The 19,905-nt window shown below is 56.6% G+C and overlaps 1 protein-coding gene and 1 long non-coding RNA gene across 2 annotated transcripts; one reads left to right on the top strand and one right to left on the bottom strand.

Moving 5' to 3' along the window:
• Window positions 1-407: 407 nt before the first annotated feature.
• Window positions 408-11,171, bottom strand: OPN4 (opsin 4). Its single transcript, XM_056130507.1, has 10 exons — window positions 11,040-11,171; window positions 8,747-8,899; window positions 7,030-7,189; window positions 6,488-6,691; window positions 5,955-6,126; window positions 5,449-5,613; window positions 4,487-4,594; window positions 3,664-3,844; window positions 2,195-2,329; window positions 408-518 (listed from the first exon to the last, which is right to left on the bottom strand). Exons 1-10 carry the CDS (start codon window positions 11,169-11,171, stop codon window positions 480-482), a joined length of 1,449 nt encoding a protein of 482 aa, XP_055986482.1. The 3' UTR covers window positions 408-479.
• On the top strand, window positions 453-7,875 carry LOC130038663 (uncharacterized). The gene is made up of 3 exons (XR_008794749.1): window positions 453-543; window positions 5,950-6,098; window positions 7,762-7,875. It is a non-coding gene; the product is annotated as an uncharacterized LOC130038663 (long non-coding RNA).
• Window positions 11,172-19,905: the final 8,734 nt, after the last annotated feature.

The raw sequence follows: 19,905 nt of genomic DNA, 5'->3' as shown, positions 1-19,905 counted from the left end.
AGACGTGCTTGGAGCACATGCAAAGGGAGTGTGTGTACGCAAGAGTGTGGTCGCAGGGGGCATCGGCTGCAGGGGTGGGTAATGGTTTCCTCCGGCACAGGAAGCATTTATCTGTGCCTGGTTTCCACTGGCAGCGGCGAGGGAGGTGGTGCCAGCCTTCCTGAGCCACGCACGGGTGATGCCCAACCCAGGGACAGAGGCGGCTCAGAAATTGCTGGCGTGTCCTGCAGAGCCATCCCCATTGTCCTCGCTGGGACAATCAGAGCTCACAGCAGCCGAGGAGAGGCAGCGACTGCAGGGAGCCCCAGCTCCGGTGCTGCGGGGATCCGAGGCTTCAAGCTGCTGAGATGAGAAGTGGGTGCGAACCGCTCAGCAGGGCAGGTGTTTGGTGGTGCGGGGCTGTGCTCGCAATCCGGGATCAGAGTGTGTGCGTCGCAGGGCCCCGGGGGAGCTGGGCGTCTCGGAAGAGAGGCGATGCCCTACATCCTTGACTCCAGGCTGGGGAGCAGCCCCTTGGTCTGCAAACAAGTAGCACAGGTCTGTGTCCACTGGGAACCGGCTCCCCCTGACCTCTGAGTGGAGGATCCCAGAGTGGGAAGGGAGGGGACATGGAAAGGTCAGCTGGTGTCCTGGCCGTGTCGCGATGTGGCCTGGAGGGTGGGGCCGGCCGTGTCTGTGGCTGTCTGCCAGATGCCTCCCTGGGATGACCCCTGAGCTGGTCCTCGCCCCCCACCATCCACGTCCACTCCTCTTGATGCCTCTGCCCCATCGCCCAGATCTGGTGATCTGGCTCTGCTAGTTGCGGGCCTAGTTTGCAGCCTGGCCTCCAGCTCTGCTTCTCCAGCCTCCTCCCTCTGACTCGTTCCAGTCATCCTGTCCTTCGGCAGTCACAACCAAGCTGACCCAACCCTTCTTAGCACCCTTCTGTAGGTCTTTCATTTGCCCCCCGCGCCCCCGCTGGAGTCCTATCTGGGAACCCTAAAGACAGCCCAGACTGAGACTCCCCCCTTGGAGACTGGCCTCTGCTCTTAGCATGTGCTCATTGATGACAGTGCTCAGTACTTGTGACTAGGGACTGTCCATGCACTTCCCTCTCCACCCAGTGCCCCATACCCCCCCGCAACACACACACACACACACACACACACACACGCACGCACGCATGCACGCAACATCCAGAAGGCCCTGTGTGGCTCCTGAAGGCTGACTTGGACCTGCTTGGCTTGCACTGGAGGATGGGGGGTAGTGGCTATGCAGAGTTTGGGCTCAGGGCAGGAAAGGGGGTTGTCCCTGCAGCTGGAACATGAGGGGAGTATTGCTCCCAGAATTGGGGATGCTGGAGAAGGGGCTTCATAACAGCCTGGGGTTTTCCCTGCCTGGGATAGAGACAGAGCTGCCTTGGGGAAGGCATACAGGAAAGTCCTTGGGAATGAACTCAACCGAGCCCAATGTGGGTCAATCCTCCAGCCATCTGGGGGTCCAGAGGACCTGGCGGTTCCATGTAGAAGTGAAGGGGCAGGAGTATCAGGTCAGGAGAAGGCAGTTTCCAGCCCTGTGTGTGTGGCATTGCCAGCGTTCCAGACCCGGCCTTCTCTCATCACCACCGGCATTCCGACCCACAGACACTTGGGCTGACAGCTGGGCTTCTTTTAATAGCCGCGAGTATTCTGGGTGACAGCCTAATCTCTGGGCATTCACAGCAAGCACAAACACACACCCCCACCCAGGTATGTCCAGCCTCCAATCACTCACCTCCATGCGCACGCACACACACACACACACACACACACACACACACACACACACGGTTTAGAGCAGACATACTGACGCACGGTTCCTTCCATGGCTTAGGGGTCACAGTTACAGCGTCACACAGGCCTAGTGACACTCTGCCACGGCATATCCCATCCCCTCACGGTCACACACTGACGCACATGTACCCATCCTCACATGGCGTTCATCAGCTCCGGGGACACACAATCCCATGCACTCTCAGCACCTCCCTGGCCATGCCTGTGCATAGCATCAGCAGTGACAGTGACCCCCGGGCCTTGAGGTGGTCAAGGGAAGGCTGGGAGACGTGGGGAAGGGGGCTTTCAGGACCCCAGAACAAGCCCCCTTTGGGGGTACTTCCAGAGCTACTTGTCCATTGTCCCCACCCTAGTGCAGATTGACAGGTGCCAGGCCCAATCACCTTCCCAAGATCCTCGGCATCCAGTCCTGGGAGTTCGTGAGGGACCTTGGTTTCCAAGTCCTCCAGGCCCTGGGCACAGTGGGATCTTCCACTCATGGCCCCCCACACCGTAGCAGCTTCGGTGTCTGTCCAGGCCTGGAGCAGATGAGAGTCACGTGGGATGCAAGACAGGCTTGTTCCCTGCCCACCCTACCCCCACGAGGCCCTTCTCTGTCTCCCCACAGTGCAGTTACTGTGAGGGTACTCTGGGTGCTTGTGCTGGGAGATGGGGTGTCAGTGTGTGCACGGAACTGCTGGCGGGAGCCTCAGGAGGGTCTAGGCCTCTGTTCCCAGGTAAGACTCACTCCTTGTCATCACTCCTGAGAACGGTGCAGAGAAGGGACCTACGGCAGCTCCTCCCTCAGCCCCCAATAGAGACCCCTGGGCAGGGGCTGCTGGGTAAGCAACTGTGGAGGAGGTTGGTGGACCCTGAAGCTTGAACCAGTGAGAAGGGCAGCTGGCGACAGAAGCTCACAGGGCAGTGAGCTCTCCTGGGGACATCGAGAGGTGGCACAGCACCAGAGGCTGGAGGCTAGAGGCTCCCAGAGCTGACAGTGGCTCTCAGAACTGCCCTAGCCCATTTTAGAGAGAAAGGTGACTCTTCTCCCTTTCAAGGAGGCCGCAGGGGCTCAGAGAAGGCCAGGGACCTGCACAGCAGGACATGGAGGAGGTATGTGCTGGCCAGCAGTCCTGCTGCAGCCTGGGGGTCCCTGGAGGCTTCATGCTGAGAGAAAGGGAATGAGAGCGCCTCCTGTGTGCTGGACACCTGGCGAGGGCCAGGAAAGCTCATCTTTTTTTTTATTTATTCATTTATGGTCTTTGGGCCACACCCAAAGGATCACTCCAGGCATCCACTTCAGGGCACATGGGGCACTGGGGATTAAATTCAGGTTAGCTGGTGCAAGGCAAATGTCCTATTCTCTGTACTATATCTCTGGTCCAAAATCATCCTAAATTTTTTTTTTAATTTAGGGACCAACCCAGGTATAATCCCTGGCACCCCAGATGGTCTCCTAAGACCCTTCAGGAGTAATTCCTGAGCACAGAGCCAGGACTAAACCCTGAGCATTGCCAGGTGTGGATCAAAAAAAATCATTTATTTCTAATTCATAAAATATTGGTCTATACTAGGGTAAGTCAGCTTGGGCCAACCTGTCACCGCTCTGGCCCGAGAGTCTGCCTGACAGAGGGGACAATGTCTTGAAAGACTGTGAGTACCTTGTGGGGAACTCTTCCTGCCAGCTGCCCCAAGGGCTGAGGGTGCCTGGATCTCAGAGGCACTCCTTTGTACCCATACAGACACACAGACAGACAGACAGACACACACACACACACACACACACACACACACACACGCACGCACACACTGCCCAACCCGGGTGAGGAAGGGACAGCCAGGTACCATGTCCGTGAGAGCCCAGCATCCTTACCACCTCAGTCTCAGAGCCCAGGGACGTTTGGCGCCTGCACCCGGAAGCCCAACTGAGGTCCGAGGCCTGGCTGCTCAGCGTGGAGCGGTGCGTGGAGCGGTAGCTGGTGTACAGGCGGGGCTGCTGGCCCGACACCCCCAGCAGCAGCCCCAGGCATGGCAGGTACTGGGCAATGGCCATTCTGCAGAGGCAATGCACCTGCTTAGGGCCAGGGAAGGGACACACGGGGTCATTGAAGGTGAACAGAGGGACCGGGGTGGGGAAAGGCCCACTCTGACTTTGGGGCTGTGAAGACAGAGAGACATTGGGATGGGCAGGGGGAGTCCAACAGTGCTAAGGCCAGAGAGACAATGCTGGGGTGGAGGTGATGGATAGACTCACAGGGCAGCAGGTATGTGAGTGAGGGGTTGGGGGGGGGGGATCCCAGCCCTCACAGCACTGGCCTCAGGCACCTCTCTAGGATGGAGCTGCCTGGAACAGCTTCTGAGCTGGCCGGGATGCTTGCTGCTGCTGACCAGGGAGGATGGCCAGTTACTGACACCACCAGGCAGAAGGAAGAACTGAAAACCCCCTCATGGCAGGCAGCCCCATTGCCCAGGGAAGACAGATGTTCTCTAAAGCTGAGCCCTCAGGCAGCAGAGGGGGACACACCAGTCCCAGACCCCACTCCCCTGCCCCCCTCCACCCGTGTGTGTGGCTGCTCCCACCTGTTAGCAACCCCTGCCCACGACATGCACAGGGCAATGACCTGGACAGGAAGAATGACCAGCCCCTGCCCCATTGGCAGGATGGTGGTCCTCGGGAGTTGGGAAGGGCACCAAACCTGTACTTGGAATGCGTGAGGGCATAAATGATGGGGTTGTGGATGGCAGAAGCCTTGGCAATGACGGCAGGCACTGAGTTCATGTAGGGCGTCAGCACATGAGAGTACCTAGCATAGAGAAGGCGGGGGAAGGGTCACCTTGCCTGGAGAGGTCCAGACACTCCGCAGTGCACTTGCCCTCTCAGGAACCTTCTTCCTGGGAATCCTGCCCTCGGGGATGCCCAGACTGTCTGGGTCCAACCAGCCCAACTCAGTCGACCCTGCTGAGGGACTGCAGCACTTGCAACAGTTGTGATCGGAGGGGAGCAAAGTTCTGGGGAGCAGCTGAAGGAGGAATGCCGGGAAGGTGGGCCAGGCTGGGTGGGGGTCCACCAGGCCCCACTGTCCCTTGGAGACTGCGCTGCCAGCCATCAGCCCCTTCACTTACAGTGACCCTGGTCTCTGCTCAGCTCTGCCCTTGCCCCGCTCCACGATCACCTCTGATGCCCTCGACTCCCTGGCTATCCCAGAGGAGAGGAACTTTTCAGGCGGGTCCAAGAAGGGACCAGAGCGCTCCTATGCAAGGACAAGGCCTATGGCCCACCCAACCACACCACAGGATGAACAGCTCTCGCTGCCTCCAGGGTGCTCCTCGAGTCTGACCCATGGCAGGTCCATGTCGCTGCCCAAGCCACCAGCCCCGACCCACAAAGAACTGGTGGGCAGGAGGTGAGAAACACGCCATGCTGTGTACCCATAGCCCGGGTGATGCAGGAGCCAGGGCCCAGGAAGATCCACGTGCCCCAGGCCCCCAGGAGGGACAGTGGGACCTGGGACACAGGCCATCAGCCAGGTCCAAGACGGCCCAGTAGCACCCCCAGCAGCTCAGCAGAGCCTGTCCAGGGGCAGGGTAGCTCCACTCCAGCCCCGTGGCTGTTCAGGGCATCTTACTCTTCCCACCCCCAGCCCCAGTCACTACTCACCCGGCAAAGGCCAGCAGGGCCACTGCGGAGTAGGGCGCCCAGGAGAGCACAAAGAGAAGGATGACCAGCAGGATGATCTTGGCCATCTTCCACTCACTCTGCAGCCGCTGCCGCTGCTGCGGGAACTCGCAGCCGCCCTCGTGGACTCTGAACATCTGGAGAGCCCTAAGGGAGGGCACGGGGGGGGGGCGTGGATCTGTGCCCCCGTGGGCAAAGTGAGTCTCCCGGGGACACAGACATCCCCGCTCCCAGAGAGGGCTCTGTCATGTCAGCCCAGCTGCATCTGTGGTCCCCCTGCCTGCTGCCCAGCCGAAAGGCACCTTCTCTGAAGTCCTGTCTCCAGGTGCTCCACCCTCCGCCCTGGAATCCCTGGCCAAGTTCTAGGCCCCCAGCAAGCTTGTCTGAAGTTAGGAGTGCAACGGGGGTAGAGTGGGAGGGGGTCTAGGGGAACCCTAGGGGATCCCGATGAGGCTCCCAGCACCATCTAGCTTTTTTTTCCAGCTTACTGGCCCGTCTCCCAGATGGCCTTGAAGATGAAGATGTAGCAGTAGATGATGACGAGCAGGGGCAGGAAGAAGACGAAGCAGAAGAGGAGCAGCGTGTAGGCGCGGAAGGACGGTGTGAAGCGCATGTAGTCCCAGGAGCACGAGGTCAGCAGCCCCTCGGGCACGTAGGCACCTGGGAGCCAGGCCAGGGAGCTCAGGCTTCACCGCGGCGCAGACACCCCAAACACTGGCCCCTATCCCAACCTTTCCCCATGCAGTGAGAGGAGCTTTGCAGCAGGTCCTGGCAGGGTCACCAGCTCAGGGAGAGATGACAAAGGCCACTCACCAAATCTTATGGGGAACAGAACCCACCAGAATCCTGGGTCTCCTGCCCCCAGAAGCAGGCGACGCCGCTGCTGACAGTCCCACAACCCTGACCCTCTGACCCAGTGGCCCTCTCTGACCAAGACCGGGAGTCCTCCCAGTCCCCCTTGCTGCCCCTTGAGCATGTCCTCCCAGTCTCTCTCCTCCCCCAGTTGCACCAACCCACTTACTCCAGCCGAAGAAGGGGGGCAGGCTCCAGGCCAGGGCATAAAGCCAGACTCCCAGCAGGACCAGCCCTGCCCGCCGCTTGGACACCACCCCGATGGAGGCCAGTGGGTGTGTGATCACCAGGTAGCGGTCCAGCGCGATGGCCGTCAGGGTCATCATGGAGGTGATGCCAAAGAGAGCTCCGCAGAAGGCATAGAACTCGCAGCCTGTGGGCACTGGCGCTCAGTGTGCTGGGCAGGGAGCCATCAGCTTCCCAGGGAAGCGGGGTCTGGGACAGTTCTTCTCAGTTCCTGCCATCACTTCTCAAGAAAGGCAGGCAAGGGCCCCCACCTCCCCCTCTCCTTGCCACGAAGCAGGTTTTTGGGGGGTCGGGAAGCAGGTGCACAGGCACAAGGTCCTCTGGGTCACACCATGGACTGAGGACAGCGGCCCACACTCTGCCCAAGAGAAGCTAATCACAGTCCCCCAGGCTCCCCGCCCCCATGGGCACCTCCATTTACAGCATCTCCCCTTCCCTCCTCCCAAGGGAGTCCCAAGTGCCTACCTGCCTCCCCAAAGAGCCACCGCTTATAGAGGCTGCTGGCGAAGAAGACGGGCGCCTGGCTGAAGCACATGAGGAAGTCGCTGACCGCCAGGTTGATGATGAGCATGTTGGGGGGTGTCTGTAGGCTCCGGCTCCTGTGGAGGCCAGACACAGTTGGGAGGTGTCTGTGCCATGACAACTCTCTCTCTTACACACAGACACAGACACACACACACACAGACACACATACACTGGCACATGCCTTGCATGCACACATGTGCACGTGCACACAGGTCCATGCACACGCATGTACGGGGCACACGGAATCAGGTGCAGCTGTGGGACAGGAACCACATCATGCTGCCCAGCAGGGCCTGCCCTGCCCCTCTGGGGCCACACAGCGTGTCTGGGCAGCCCGGCAGAGGCTGCTGTTTGCCTCAGTCCATTTCCTCTCCTCTTCTCTGGGCTCCCTCTGTGCGAACTCCCTCTCCCCCTGGCCTGGCCTGCATCTCCCTGAGCCCCTCCAGGCCAGATCTCTTGGCTCGCTTCTCCCACACACCCAGACAGAACTTTTCCACCAGCTTCTCAGTTCCCTTCCTCCCTGGGGAGCTCCCGCCCCCCTCCGTGATCCCCTTCACCCAGCACGTTGTGGCTCACGCCCTGCTGACTACTGTCTTCTCCCTGCGCGTGGGGGAGCAGAGGAGCTGATGGTTGTGCCCTCATCCCTCTTTGTCTCCATCTCCCATTTTCTAGGTGTAAACACTGAGGCTTCAGGGCGAGGCAGACAGCTCAAAGGGCTGGAGCACGTGTTGTGTGCACATGAGGCCCTGAGTTCAATTTCCAATCCCACATGGCCCCATGAGCACTGCTGGGCCTGAGCAAAGCTGCATCAGTGGGCCAGAGCACTAAACTGTCAGGACCAGTAAGAAGAGTATTGCCAGGAGTGGCCCAGGCTTCCTATCTATTGCCTAGAAGAGAAGAAAGAAAGGAAGGAAGGAAGGAAGGAAGGAAGGAAGGAAGGAAGGAAGGAAGAAGGAAGGGAGGGAGGGAGGGAGGGAGGGAGGGAGGGAGGGAGGGAGGGGAGAACAAGAGAAAGAAAGGAAGGAAGAGAACGAGAGAAAGAAAAGAAAAAAGGAAGGAAGGAAGGAAGGAAGGGAAAGAAAGAAGAGAAAGAAAGAAAGAAAGAAAGAAAGAAAGAAAGAAAGAAAGAAAGGAGAACAAGAGAACGAAAAAGGAGAAGGGGAGGGGAGGGGAGGGGAGCGAGAGCTCTTTAGGCAAATTGGTAATGGAGTGAGCGATTCCTTCTCTGGTCTCAGTGTCAGTTCTGAACAGGCCAGGGGGGCAGGAGCTGCAGGCATTGGCTGCGGGGCTGTGAGCAAACCCTGACTCAGGGGCACCCTGCAGGGCAGAAGAAGAAGCCCATCCGCTGGGGCAGGTGATGGCAGAGGTGAGTAGGGAGCAGGACTCTGATATCTTAGGGGTCCTAGGGGTGTCCTCTGAGTACACAGCCCACAAACAGGATGTCCCCAGAACCCAGACGGTTATCACACTCAGTTACCCAGAGTCCTTTGTGGCCACTGCTCTGGGTCTGAAGCTTGAGGGGGGGGCAAGAGAGCACTGAGGGCTTCACTGGCTTCAGGAGGTCCCCGGCTGAGCTGGCATCACATTCTCACCCTGAATTCTGCCCTGTCTCCACCTGGCCCACCACCCTCATCCCCCAAGCCACAGCCCTGCCCATCAGACACCTGCAAAAGGTATAGATGACCGTCAGGTTGCCCAGCATCCCTGTCAGCCCCACCAGTAGGACGACCGTGCCCAGGGTGTAGTGGGCATGGTCTGGAATGTCCACCGTGGGGAAGGGGACCCAGGCAGCTGCCTGAGCCTCGGCTGCCTGTGGAGAGATGGAGAGATAGAACATCCCGTTATCCCCTGGCAGCAGCAGACAGTCCTGGGAAGAAAGGAGTAGGATGCCCATTGGGTCTGGGACAGAAGCTGAGGCTCAAAGCCCACACAAGTGGCAAATGGCTTAGCCAGAATGGAAATGCAGGTCTCCAGAAAGCCAAGCTCCTGGCACAGAGGTAGGAGGTGTCACGGAGCAGGCCAGGGTCAGGTGTTGGAACTTAGTGGCACACACAGACGTGTCTGGCCTGCAGGTGAAGGACTCTCCCTTTCTTTTTTTTTTCTTTTTTTGGTCACACCTGGCAATGCGCAGGGGTTATTCCTGGCTCTGGAATCAGGAATTACTCCTGGCGGTGCTCAGGGGACCATATGGGATGCTGGGAATCGGACCCCGGTCGACCACATGCAAGGCAAAAGCCCTACCTGCTGTGCTATTGCTCCAGCCCCTCTCTCCCTTTTTTAAGGAAAAGCAGAGCCAGTTCCTGGGGGTTTATCTCCCCCACATCAGTCCTGCCAAAGTGTCTGAGACAGTCAACAATGGTATTCAAGGCCCCCTAGGCTGTGGGGTGGTGGAGAGGGGCGGAATGCCCCCTCGGGAGGCCTCCAAGAAGAGGCTGTGTGTCCCCTAGTGAAGGGGATGAAGCTGATCTTGAGGGGGCTGCAATGGCAGGAATTACAGATAAGGCACTTGCCTTGCAAGTGGTCAACCTGGTTTCAATCCCTGATACCCCCTACGGTACCCTGAGCCCTCCAGGACTGATCCCTGAGCATAGGCAGGTGTAGCATAAAAATAAAGCCAAACAAGCTGATCTTGCTGCCAAGGCCAGAGTGAAGGGAAGCTCCTATTAATTTGCTTCTCCTCTAGGCCTGGGAGATGGCTCAGAGAGCAGGACTAGAGGACCCTCCAGGTCCATCCCCAGGGTCACAGACTTGATACCCAGCACTGCGTGGTCCTGTGAGCACCACCAGGGGTGACCCCTGAGCACCACTGTCTATGGCCATGCCTCCTCCAATGATTTATTTATTTATTTTCTTTTTGGGTCACACCCCGCAATGCTCAGGGGTTACTCCTGGTTATGCACTCAGGAATTACTCCTGGCAGTGCTGGGGAACCACATGGGATGCTGGGAATTGAACCCAGGTCAGCTGTGTGCAAGGCAAATGCCCTACCCGCTGTACTATTGCTCCGGCCCCTCCAGTGATTTTTTTTTCCCCTTCGGTCACTCATGCTTGGAGTTCTTGCAGTGCCTGAATGGAACACAGGGTCATGCATGGGTCAGGTTTGTGCTTCTCTACTCAAACCCCACCCTTACAGAAGAGTCAGCCCCTGGGTCACAGAGGGGCGCTTAGACCCTCTGATGTGGTACAAAGAGACTGCGACCTCTCCAATAAGTTGCAGAGAGCTCAAAGGGCCGAGAATCGGCTCTAGATGCAGAAAATCCAAGTTCCGTCTCAGTCTCAAAGCGGTCCCCAGAGCACCACCAAGAGTGACCCCAGAACACCACAAGGGAGTTGTCTCCACCCCCAGCACCACTAAGTGTGCCCCCCAAATATATCAATAAGTTTAAACCAAACCCTCCATCTTCTGCTCCTTCCTGGGGAAGGAGGATTGGTCAGTCTATGTCCTGCCCAGATCCCTGGAACTTCTGGAGCCTTTCCATCCTAGCCAGGACCTTGGCCAGCTTTCCCATACCTTCAGGGTCCCTTAGCAACCCCCTAGTGAATGGTGGGTTTGATAGGGGGTGGTCCTGGGCCTCTGGCTAGGATGATGGAGCAGCAGAAGGCACCCAATACCCCGTCATGTTCTGGAAAAATCCAGAGACCAAGCATATTCCTTCCTCTCTGGAAGGCTTCATAGGGTGCCAGCAGACCTCAGGAAGGCAAGGAGCCATTAGAGATTGGGTCTGTCTGGGGTATCCAGTGTCCCTCCTGCAGGGCTGCTCTCTCTGCTCCTTGGGGTGAAGCCATTACTGTCTCTTGGCCTCTGAGTCCAGGAAGGCACAGAAGTCTGGCCCTACACCCAAGCCCCACAGCAGGGCTGAAGTCTCCTGTTCAGAGCCCCAACATGGACCCAGGAGCAGAGCTGGGAGGGGAGAGGGAGAGAGAAGGGTCTCTGCTCCCCCCAGGCTTACCTTAGTAGGGCTGAGTGCTGGGAGGTGGCCCAGGCCGGAGCTATCCAACAGGCTAGGTGAGGCAGGAGTGGCCATGCCTCTAGGATCCAGGACAGGGCCTGGGTGGCCTCGTGGCCCTGAGGGAGGATCCATCCAAGTTGGGTGATCCTTTCTTCAGGCCACAGAGAAGTCAAGAGCACGGGGATCTCAGGTCCTGCCGGTCACTCCTGACCCAACTGTCCTCCAGCCTCAGCAAGTCTGCCTGCTTCTCTTCCCGTCCCTGCGTCCCGCACGGTTGAGCTTGAAGCTGATTTTGTAGCTGGTGGCTGCTCTGTGTCCAACGAAGCACAAAGGAATGGGTGTCGCAGCTATGGTGATACAGCCACAGGGTCTGTCCCCACCTTCAAGGAGTGGAGTGAGCGGCGCACATGCCCAATGGCATGGTGCCCCCACTCCCTCTGACAGAGGTCCCTGGGTGTCTGGCCACAGATGGTGTCATGACTGGCAGTGTGTGTGTGTGTGTGTGTGTGTGTGTGTGTGTGTGTGTGTGACAGGAGACTGCCAGGCGGGGCTCCTGCACACTGGGCAGAGAGGCTCTAACCAGTCTCTCTCCTGAGCACATTAAGAACAGCATCTACAACCCCTAAGACCCCCCCAGCACTGTCTGGTGAGTGGGGGAACCCAGTCACAGCCTTTCCTCCTGCCCTGAGTTCTGGCCCATGACAGCCCATCACTTCCTCTATGCCATTCTGGCCAGAACCACAGCCAGCAGCTCACTTCACACATCAAGGGTCCTCGAGGACAAACCAGCTGGGATGAAGATTTGAAACGAACATGTCTGGCCCTCAGACAGACCTGACCCCCCAGGTCAAAAGTTGGGGGACTCCCCTGGCTCCAGGCCACACCCCTTCTTGGAGAAATAGCAAGAACAGAATGAACCAGTCCCAGAAAGGAGCTGGAAGTTGTATGCACTTGCCAGGGATGGCTGCTGTGGCCTGAGTTTGGGGGTAAAGGGAGGACCCAGTTGGGCTTCTAGAAATGTCTTTTTTTTTTTTGCTTTTTGGGTCACACCCAGCGATGCACAGGGGTTACTCCTGGCTCTGCACTCAGGAATCACCCCTGGCAGTGCTCAGGGGACCATTTGGGATGCTGGGAATCGAACCTGGGTTGGCCACGTGCAAGGCAAACGCCCTACCCACTGTGCTATTGCTCCAGCCCCTAGAAATGTCATTTTTAAGGAGGGTTGGACCACATTGAGCATCACTCAGAGCTTACTCCTGACTGTGTGCTCAGAGATCACTCCTAATAGGACTCAGGGGGACGTATGTGGCATGGGGGGATGAAACCTGGGTTGGTCACGTGCAAGTCAAGCATCTTACCCACTGTACTATCACCCAGGCCCAGAAATGTCTTATCTAGGACTTGTCCTGAGACAAGGTGCTGAAAGTGTGGACTTAGGAGTGGAATGCCTTCACCTTTCCAAGTCCCCCACATCAGTTTCTATGGACAATTCTCCTGCAGTCCCAGATTTGGGCTGCGGTGAATCACCCTCAGAGGGAGGCAATCTCTCTCAGCTCAGCATGACCTCCTGACCTCTTCCCTTTCACCTGGGCTACAGAGATGCACCTGGGGAGGTGGGGGTGCTGCTTTGTAGTTCTCTTATGAAAGGCCAGTGTAGACTTGTTGGCTTGAGCTTTGGGGTGTGGGAGTTTATTTCTCCAGCTGGGAACAATTCTGAGCCAACAGAAAGTCCATCCTCCCCTACCCCACATTTACACCTGCCGCTGCCCTCCAGACCGCCTCTCCAGAGTAGCCGGCCTGGGGGGTGAGCAGCCAAGCTAGTGAAGGCAGGTGAAGTGGTTCCCTTGGGCTCATAGAAGTGTTTTCCAGGTGAAAAGATGAGAAGGGAGGGGCCAGAATAGAGGGGCTCAGGTCCTTGCCTTGCATGCTGTCAACCCTGGTTCTGTCCCTGTCTCCACCCCTAGCACAGAGCCAGGAATATACCCTGAGTACTGCCAGGTGTAGCCTAAACCCCCATCCCCACCCCTCTCCTCTAAGAAGACAGGAGAAGTCCAAACATGGGGAAAGGGTTAAGGAAAATACTTCAATGTTTCCACTGTAAGAGGCTAAGAAAGTAAGTGTAAGCCACTGTAAGTGGCTTCTGGGGGCCCGCGCACAGCGGAGCTGGCATTTGTCTTGCATGTGGCTGACCTGGGTTTGATCCCCAGCATCCCTTATAGTCCCTGAGGAAATCCAGGAGCGATCCCCCAACAAGAGTCAGAAGTAACCCTTGAGCATTGCCAGCAGACCCCAAAATAAAAGAAATGGCTTCTGTTGGGGAAAAGAAGACAGCCCAGCTCAGCCAGAAGTGGCATGCTGTCTCCCCACGACTTTCTGGGTGCGCGGGCCAGGCTGCTGTTGTACCAAGGAGGGAGCCACCTCCTGCTGCTGCCCTCCAGACCGCCTCTCCAGAGCAGCCTGGCTGGGCTGGGGGGCGAGCAGCCAAGCTCAGGCGCCAAGTTGTCTGGACGTGGCTGCCAGCCGAGCAGGGCTGACGGAGCGTGCCAGCTGGGCCCCCGCAAGGACCATCCTCCTCCTCCTTGGGGCTGAGTCTGGCCTTGGGGCACAAGGGGAGGCAGCTCAGAAAGAGAGCGGAAGAGAAGGACCCATGAATCCGGCCCGCACAGAGGGTCTCAGGCTCTGTGCTTCCACTCACCAGAGCCTCGTCACTGGACACAGCCAGGCCTCTTCAGAAGCCCAGAATAGGGACAGTCCCTCCCTCAGCCCGTCTCTGCTCACGGCTGCTCCTCAGTCCTTCCCTGGGCCTCGGTTCACACAGCCCCTAATCAAGGGATGGGCCCCCTCCCTGAGGACCCAATGACTCGCAGCCTCCTGTGTTTTCTCTGGAGCACAGATGGTGTCACTCAGCTTCCAGCCGCATCTGTTCCCCTCCTTGCACTGCTGCCAGCTCCTACCTCCTACCTCCTCAGCCTCCTCAGAGCTCCCACCATGTTGTCTCAGGAAGACAAGGGAGGGACTGGAGCAATAGCACAGCGGGTAGGGCGTTTGCCTTGCAGCACGCGGCCCACCCGGGTTCAATTCCCAGCATCCTATATGGTCCCCCTGAGCACTGCCAGGAGTAATTCCTGAGTGCAGAGCCCTGTGCATCGCTGGGTATGACCCAAAAAGAAAAAAAACAGAAGACAAGGGAAGCCTCCCTGGTGCCAGCTTCTCAAAGCGTGGACCAATGGCCAACTCACAAGGAAAGCTCCAGGTCCCCTGAGTCTGGGGATCCAGCCACACGCTGGAAGATAAGGTGCTAGGCAAGATCCTGAGGGGGAAGTTGATCTGAAGGGACACAGAGGTGACCCCAAATCCAGCAGGGACAACACAGCCATGGTTGGAAAGGACTGCAGGAGGAGGATGCTGGGGTTCCAAGGCTCTTGTCTCTGGTCTCCTATCTGTTTTCTTTTTCACTTTTTGGGTCACACCCAGCGATGCTGAGGAGTTATTCCTGGCTCTGTGCTCAGAGCAGAGAACTACTCCTCAGGAACTACTCCTAGCAGTGCATATGGGATGCTGGGGATTGAACCCAGGTCGGCCACATGCAAGGCAAGCACCCTACCTGCTGTATCATCACGCCGGCTCCTGGTCACCTATCTTCTTTCCCGATGGTCAGAGGGAGGCTAGCTTGAGACCATAGCACCCTGTTGCCATGCAGGGAGGGGCCAGGGAAGAGTCACCACCCCTCCACCCTCCACCACACCCTAAGGCCAATAGGTAGGGTGGGCTGGCTCCCAATTCATCAAAGCATGCCCTTGCTCTGTGTTGTTTTTTGGGTTTGTTTGTTTCTTTTTTTCAGCCCACCCATGAGAGTGACCCAGCCTGCCTAGGTGGTCATGCCAGATTTTCTGCTCTCACACACTCTGTGGTTCTCCTGGGCCAGCCCCAGCCCGGCTGAGGTGACAGTGGAAGATCACACTTGCCTCCCCTCCCGCCACTCAGTGACTGTGCCAGGGAGAGCAGACAGGGACAAGATGCCCCATGGTACTTTGGAGTCCTGGTCCACCACTCTGCACTGGCCAGCGTCTGCTCTTCACACCTCACTGGCAGGGCTGGAGGTGGGAAAAGCTTTCCAGATCCCTTGCCCCCGGGTTGGACCCAGGAAGCGGGTAGTGTGAGCGCATCCCTGGCTCATCCAGCAAGCCTGGCATCTGCACAGCCTGGGGGCTGCAGGAGGGAGGGAGGTGATGTTTGGGGTTGAGTTTTGAGCTATACCCAGAGGTGCTCAGGGGCTATGCCTGGTGCTACTCAGGGGACTCTGTGGTGCAGAGGATTGAACCCAGGCCCCCCACATGCAAAGAAGGCACTCCACTCAAAGCATCTCCAAGGCTCCAACGTATGATATTTAATATTACCTCAGGCAACAGTGAGGAAAACCTCAGTGGCAGACCCTCGGCTGGCACAAAACCCGCACTTGGAGAACAGCTCAGTGGGTGCTGTCCACCAAACCAAAGACTGATTTTTGCTTACAGATCTCTGAGTCCCAGAACTGCTGACCCTTATAGGAAATCTTGAAATCCCAGGCAGGGTAGAAAAGGAAGGAGGGGGTTGGAGGGACAGTATAGGGGTGAAGGCTCTTGTCTTACATGCGGCCAGCCCTGCTTCGATTCCTGGCACCAAATATGGGCTCCCCGGCAGAGTCAGGAGTAAGCCCTGAGCACAGAGAGGTGTGACCTAGAATCCAAAAGGAGAGAAAAATGGGGGGACGATGTCCTGAACCCACATTTCTGTAATTCTGGCAGCAACCCCAGTCTCGGAGTTGTGGGGCTCCCGGTCCTGGACTGGTAAGCTGGCGGCACTGTCCCGTATTCCTGGGCCAGTTATCCCACGGTGTTCCTTCCTGGGGATCAGTTTCCTCGGCCAGGGGCTGGCAAGGACTATCTGGTTACCTAGAGACTCCTGGGAAGCTCCCGGGGGCAGTTGCCAGGGTATATCAAATGTCTTGGTGCGCATGTCCCTGCAGGTGATGGCCACTCACCTTGGCCCTCCCTCACCTGGCAGCTGTGAACCCTGTCAAGACAGAGAGCGACCGTATAGCGGGTAGAGCACTTGCTTTGCACGTGGTCAGCCCAGCTTTCATCTCCAGCACCCCATAGGGTCCCCCGAACCCACCAGACATGATCCCTGAATACAGCCAGGAGTGGCCCCAAAACAAAACTAGGGTGTCACTACTCACATCCTGATGAAGCTACTAGAAAGGCAGGAACACAAAGTCCTTTGCTTTTCTGCTGCCTCCTCCAGAGAGAGGCAGGCATCATCCTTGGCCGTTTCCCCTGTCCTGGGCCTAGAGGTGCCACCTTGTCTCCCATATCCAGCATGGACTTGCCTCTTGGGGACCAATCAAATCACCCAATGGTCGCTCCTCTCTCTGGCACCTCCTTCCCTGTCCCCTCCTCCAAGTTCCTTCTGTACCATCTCCACCAGCCAGAACAGGCAGTAGGATAGAGGGGTGGAAAATGGGGGGGAAATGGGGAGATGGGACACACCTAGCCCTGTGGTGACTGCTGGGCTTGGAATCCCAGGGCGCCCACATTCTTGACCCTGGGTCTAACCTCAACACTCTGAGCTGTCCCCTATGCCAGTCCTGCTAGTGGCGAGAGTCTCCAAGTACCACACATTAATCAAAAGCTACAGCAATATGCCACGGGCTGTGCTGGCATTAGACAGAGCAGCATCCTGGGTCGATGCAGTCACATCCCAGAAGCAGCCTTTCCCTCCTCCCCACCCTGCTAGCGGGAGGCTTCTGTTGAGGGACTCAGGGCTACTTAGCAGGGCTGAGAAGGGAATTAGGGAACAGAAAGTCGAGAAAATTAATCAGGCCAAAAGAAAGGACTTTTAGCTTAAAAACTGACTATAGGAACTGTAGGGGCTGGCTCGATACCACAGCAGGTAAGGTGTTTGCCTTGCACGTGGCCGACCTGGGTTCTATTCCTCCGTCCCTCTCGGAAGCTGCCGAGAGTATCCCACCTGCACGGCAGAGCCTGGCAAGCTCCCCGCAGCGTATTTGATATGCCAAAAACAGTAACAACAAGTCTCACAATGGAGATGTTACTGGTGCCCGCTCGAGCAAATCGATGAACAACAGGAGGACAGCACTACAGTGCTACAGGGACAAAAGCAATAGTAAAGCGGGTGAGGGGGCTTGTCTTGCTTGCTGCTGACCTGAGTTCAGTCCCCGGAACCCTGTATCTATGGATCCCCGAATGCTGCCAGGAGTGATCACTGAGCACAGAGTCAGGAGTAAGGTCTGAGCACTGCTGGATGTGGCCTAAAAAAAAAAAATCAAAATAACAAACCTAAAACTTGTGGGGCCGGAGCGGTAGTGCAGCAAGTAGGGCATTTGCCTCGCACATGACTGACCAGGCTCAATCCCTGGGATTCCTATGGTTCCCCGAGACGCCGAGAAGTGATCCCTGAGCACCGCCAGGTGGCCTTTGGTAACATGATAAAACAGCAGGAGAAGCTGTTTACTTCCTCAAAACGCTTAAGTGAGGGGCTGGAGAGACAGTATTGTGGATTGGGTGCTTGCCTTGTATGCAGCCAACCTAGGTTTGACCTCCAGCATTACATTTTGTCCCTTAAGCACTGCCAGGAGTGATCCCTGAGCTCAGAGCCAGGAGTAAGCCCTGAGTACTGTCAGGTGTGGCCCCAAGACAATAAATAAATAGCCTGCAATAAAGCTTCAGCAGATCTTTACTTACTGGAGGATCAGGGGAATGGGGCTACATCCGTGCTGCTCAGAGATCTCTCCTAGCGATGCAGGAGTCCATACACAAAGCCAGGATCAACTGGGGTCAACGGTGCACAAAGTGCTGTAACCCCTGTACTATCTCTCTGGTCACCATGGAGAGAATCTTGCCCACAGTCCTGGGCTATTCCCTATATAGCGGGGCGTCTATTTGAGGAAGAGAGGAAAGGAGGCCCTGTTTTTTGTGTTTGTTTTAATTTCTGATGATCCTTTTTTCTTTTATTGAGTCACTGTGAGATACAGTTACAAAGCTTTCATGATTGAGTTTCAGTCATACAATGATTGAACACCCAATCCTCCACCAATGTGCATTTTCCACCACCAATATCCCCAGTATCCCTCCCGCCACCTCCACACCATCCCACTCCCTGACAGGCAGTTTCCTTCTTACTCTCTCTCTACTTTTGGGCACTGTGGTTTGCAATACAGATACTGAGAGGCCATCGTGTTTGGTCCTTAATCTATTTTCAGCACACATATCCCATCCCGAACGATCCCTCTAATCATCATTGACTTAGTGGTCCATTCTCCATCCCAGCTGCCTTCTCCCCAGTTCATGAGGCAGAGGGAAGCCCTGTTTTGATGCTTGACTACTCAGGGTAGCTTCGACCTTCTCAGAGAAGCTGGATCTGGAAGACCAACAGGGCGGGACTCAACCCGGAACCAAAGTTGTGCTGAGTGAGGCACAATCCGCAGAGTCTGTCCCTGCCTCAGCAACCACCCCACAAGCTCTTGTGAATCTGAGCCTGCAGTGCAGCTCTGGAAGCCACCTGAATGAAACCCTGTTTCTCACTGAATTTGTCTTTGGATGTGACTGGACATGTCCCCTTGGCAGGCCAACTCCCAAAACTGTGAACACTGTAAGTCCCTGTCCTGTCAGCCAGCGGGTCAGGTGAGCTCATCTGGCAGCCGGCTCTGCTCCCATCTGCTGCCAGGATCTGGGACAGGGCCAGGAGCCCTGCATGTCTGAGACTCTGCATCCTCACTGCAGAATGAGGATATGGGGAAGGGAGAGATGGGAGCAGAGCGATCTCTCAATGAGCTGAGCATGCAGGAGGCCTAGATTTGAGTCCTTCCATCACATACTCCCTTGAGTACCCCCAGATGTGACTCAAAAATTTAAATCAAGAAAAAAAGAGGGGAGGGAATCGAAGGCCAGAGTGATAGTACAGCAGAGAGGGCATTTGCCTTGCACACGGCGAGCCCAGGTTCCATCCCTGGCCCCTGGCCTCCCATATGGTCCCCCATGCATCGCCAGGAGTAATTAATTTCTGAATGCAGAATCAGGAGTGACCCCTGAACATCACCAGATGTGACCTAAAAAAAAACAAAAAAAATAGGGGGATGGGGGAGGCAATCCTGTGAGCACCATAAGTAACAGATGCACAAGGGCTGGAGCTATAGTATAGTGCAGAAGGCATATGCCTTGCATGAGGCTGACCAGGTTTAATCCCCGATGCTGGGTTTGATTCCCAGCATCCCACATGGTCCCCTTGAGCACCGCTGGGAGTAATTCCTGAGTGTGCATGAGCCAGGAGTAACCTCTGTGCAACTGGAAGCCTTTGTTTAGAGATTTAGATAAGATGGTGTGTGTGCCTCAGGGCTCAGTCCATGAGAAGAGAGAATTTATTGACTATTCTGCCTATCAATCTTTCTAAATATTCCTTTCTAAAAATGTGCCCCAATTTAAAATAAGTGTTAACAGTACTTTTGCTTTTTGTTGTTGTTGTTAGCGAAATACCATGAGGTACAGTTGTAGACTTACAAAATTTCATGCTTGGGTTTCAGTTATACAATGATCAAGTACCCATCCCTTCAACAGTGCCCATTCTCCACCACCAATAAACCAAGTAGCCCTCACTCTCCCCACCCTACCCCCCCACCCCACCCCCCACCTTTGTGGCAGGGCATTCCCTTTTGCGTCCCTCTCACCCTATCAGGAGTGATTCCTGAGTGCAGAAACAGGAGTAAGCCCTGAGCACTGCCAGGTGTGGCCCAACCCCCCCCCTTCCCCGCCCCCGAAACAAACAAACAAAAAACACTTGAAAGAAATGTGTGAGCACCACAGCCAGGAAG

The sequence above is a fragment of the Sorex fumeus genome, unplaced genomic scaffold (assembly GCF_029834395.1).
Source record: "Sorex fumeus unplaced genomic scaffold, SorFum_2.1 ptg000078l, whole genome shotgun sequence".
NCBI lineage: Eukaryota > Metazoa > Chordata > Mammalia > Eulipotyphla > Soricidae > Sorex > Sorex fumeus.
This window is presented reverse-complemented; position numbering and strand designations above follow the sequence as displayed.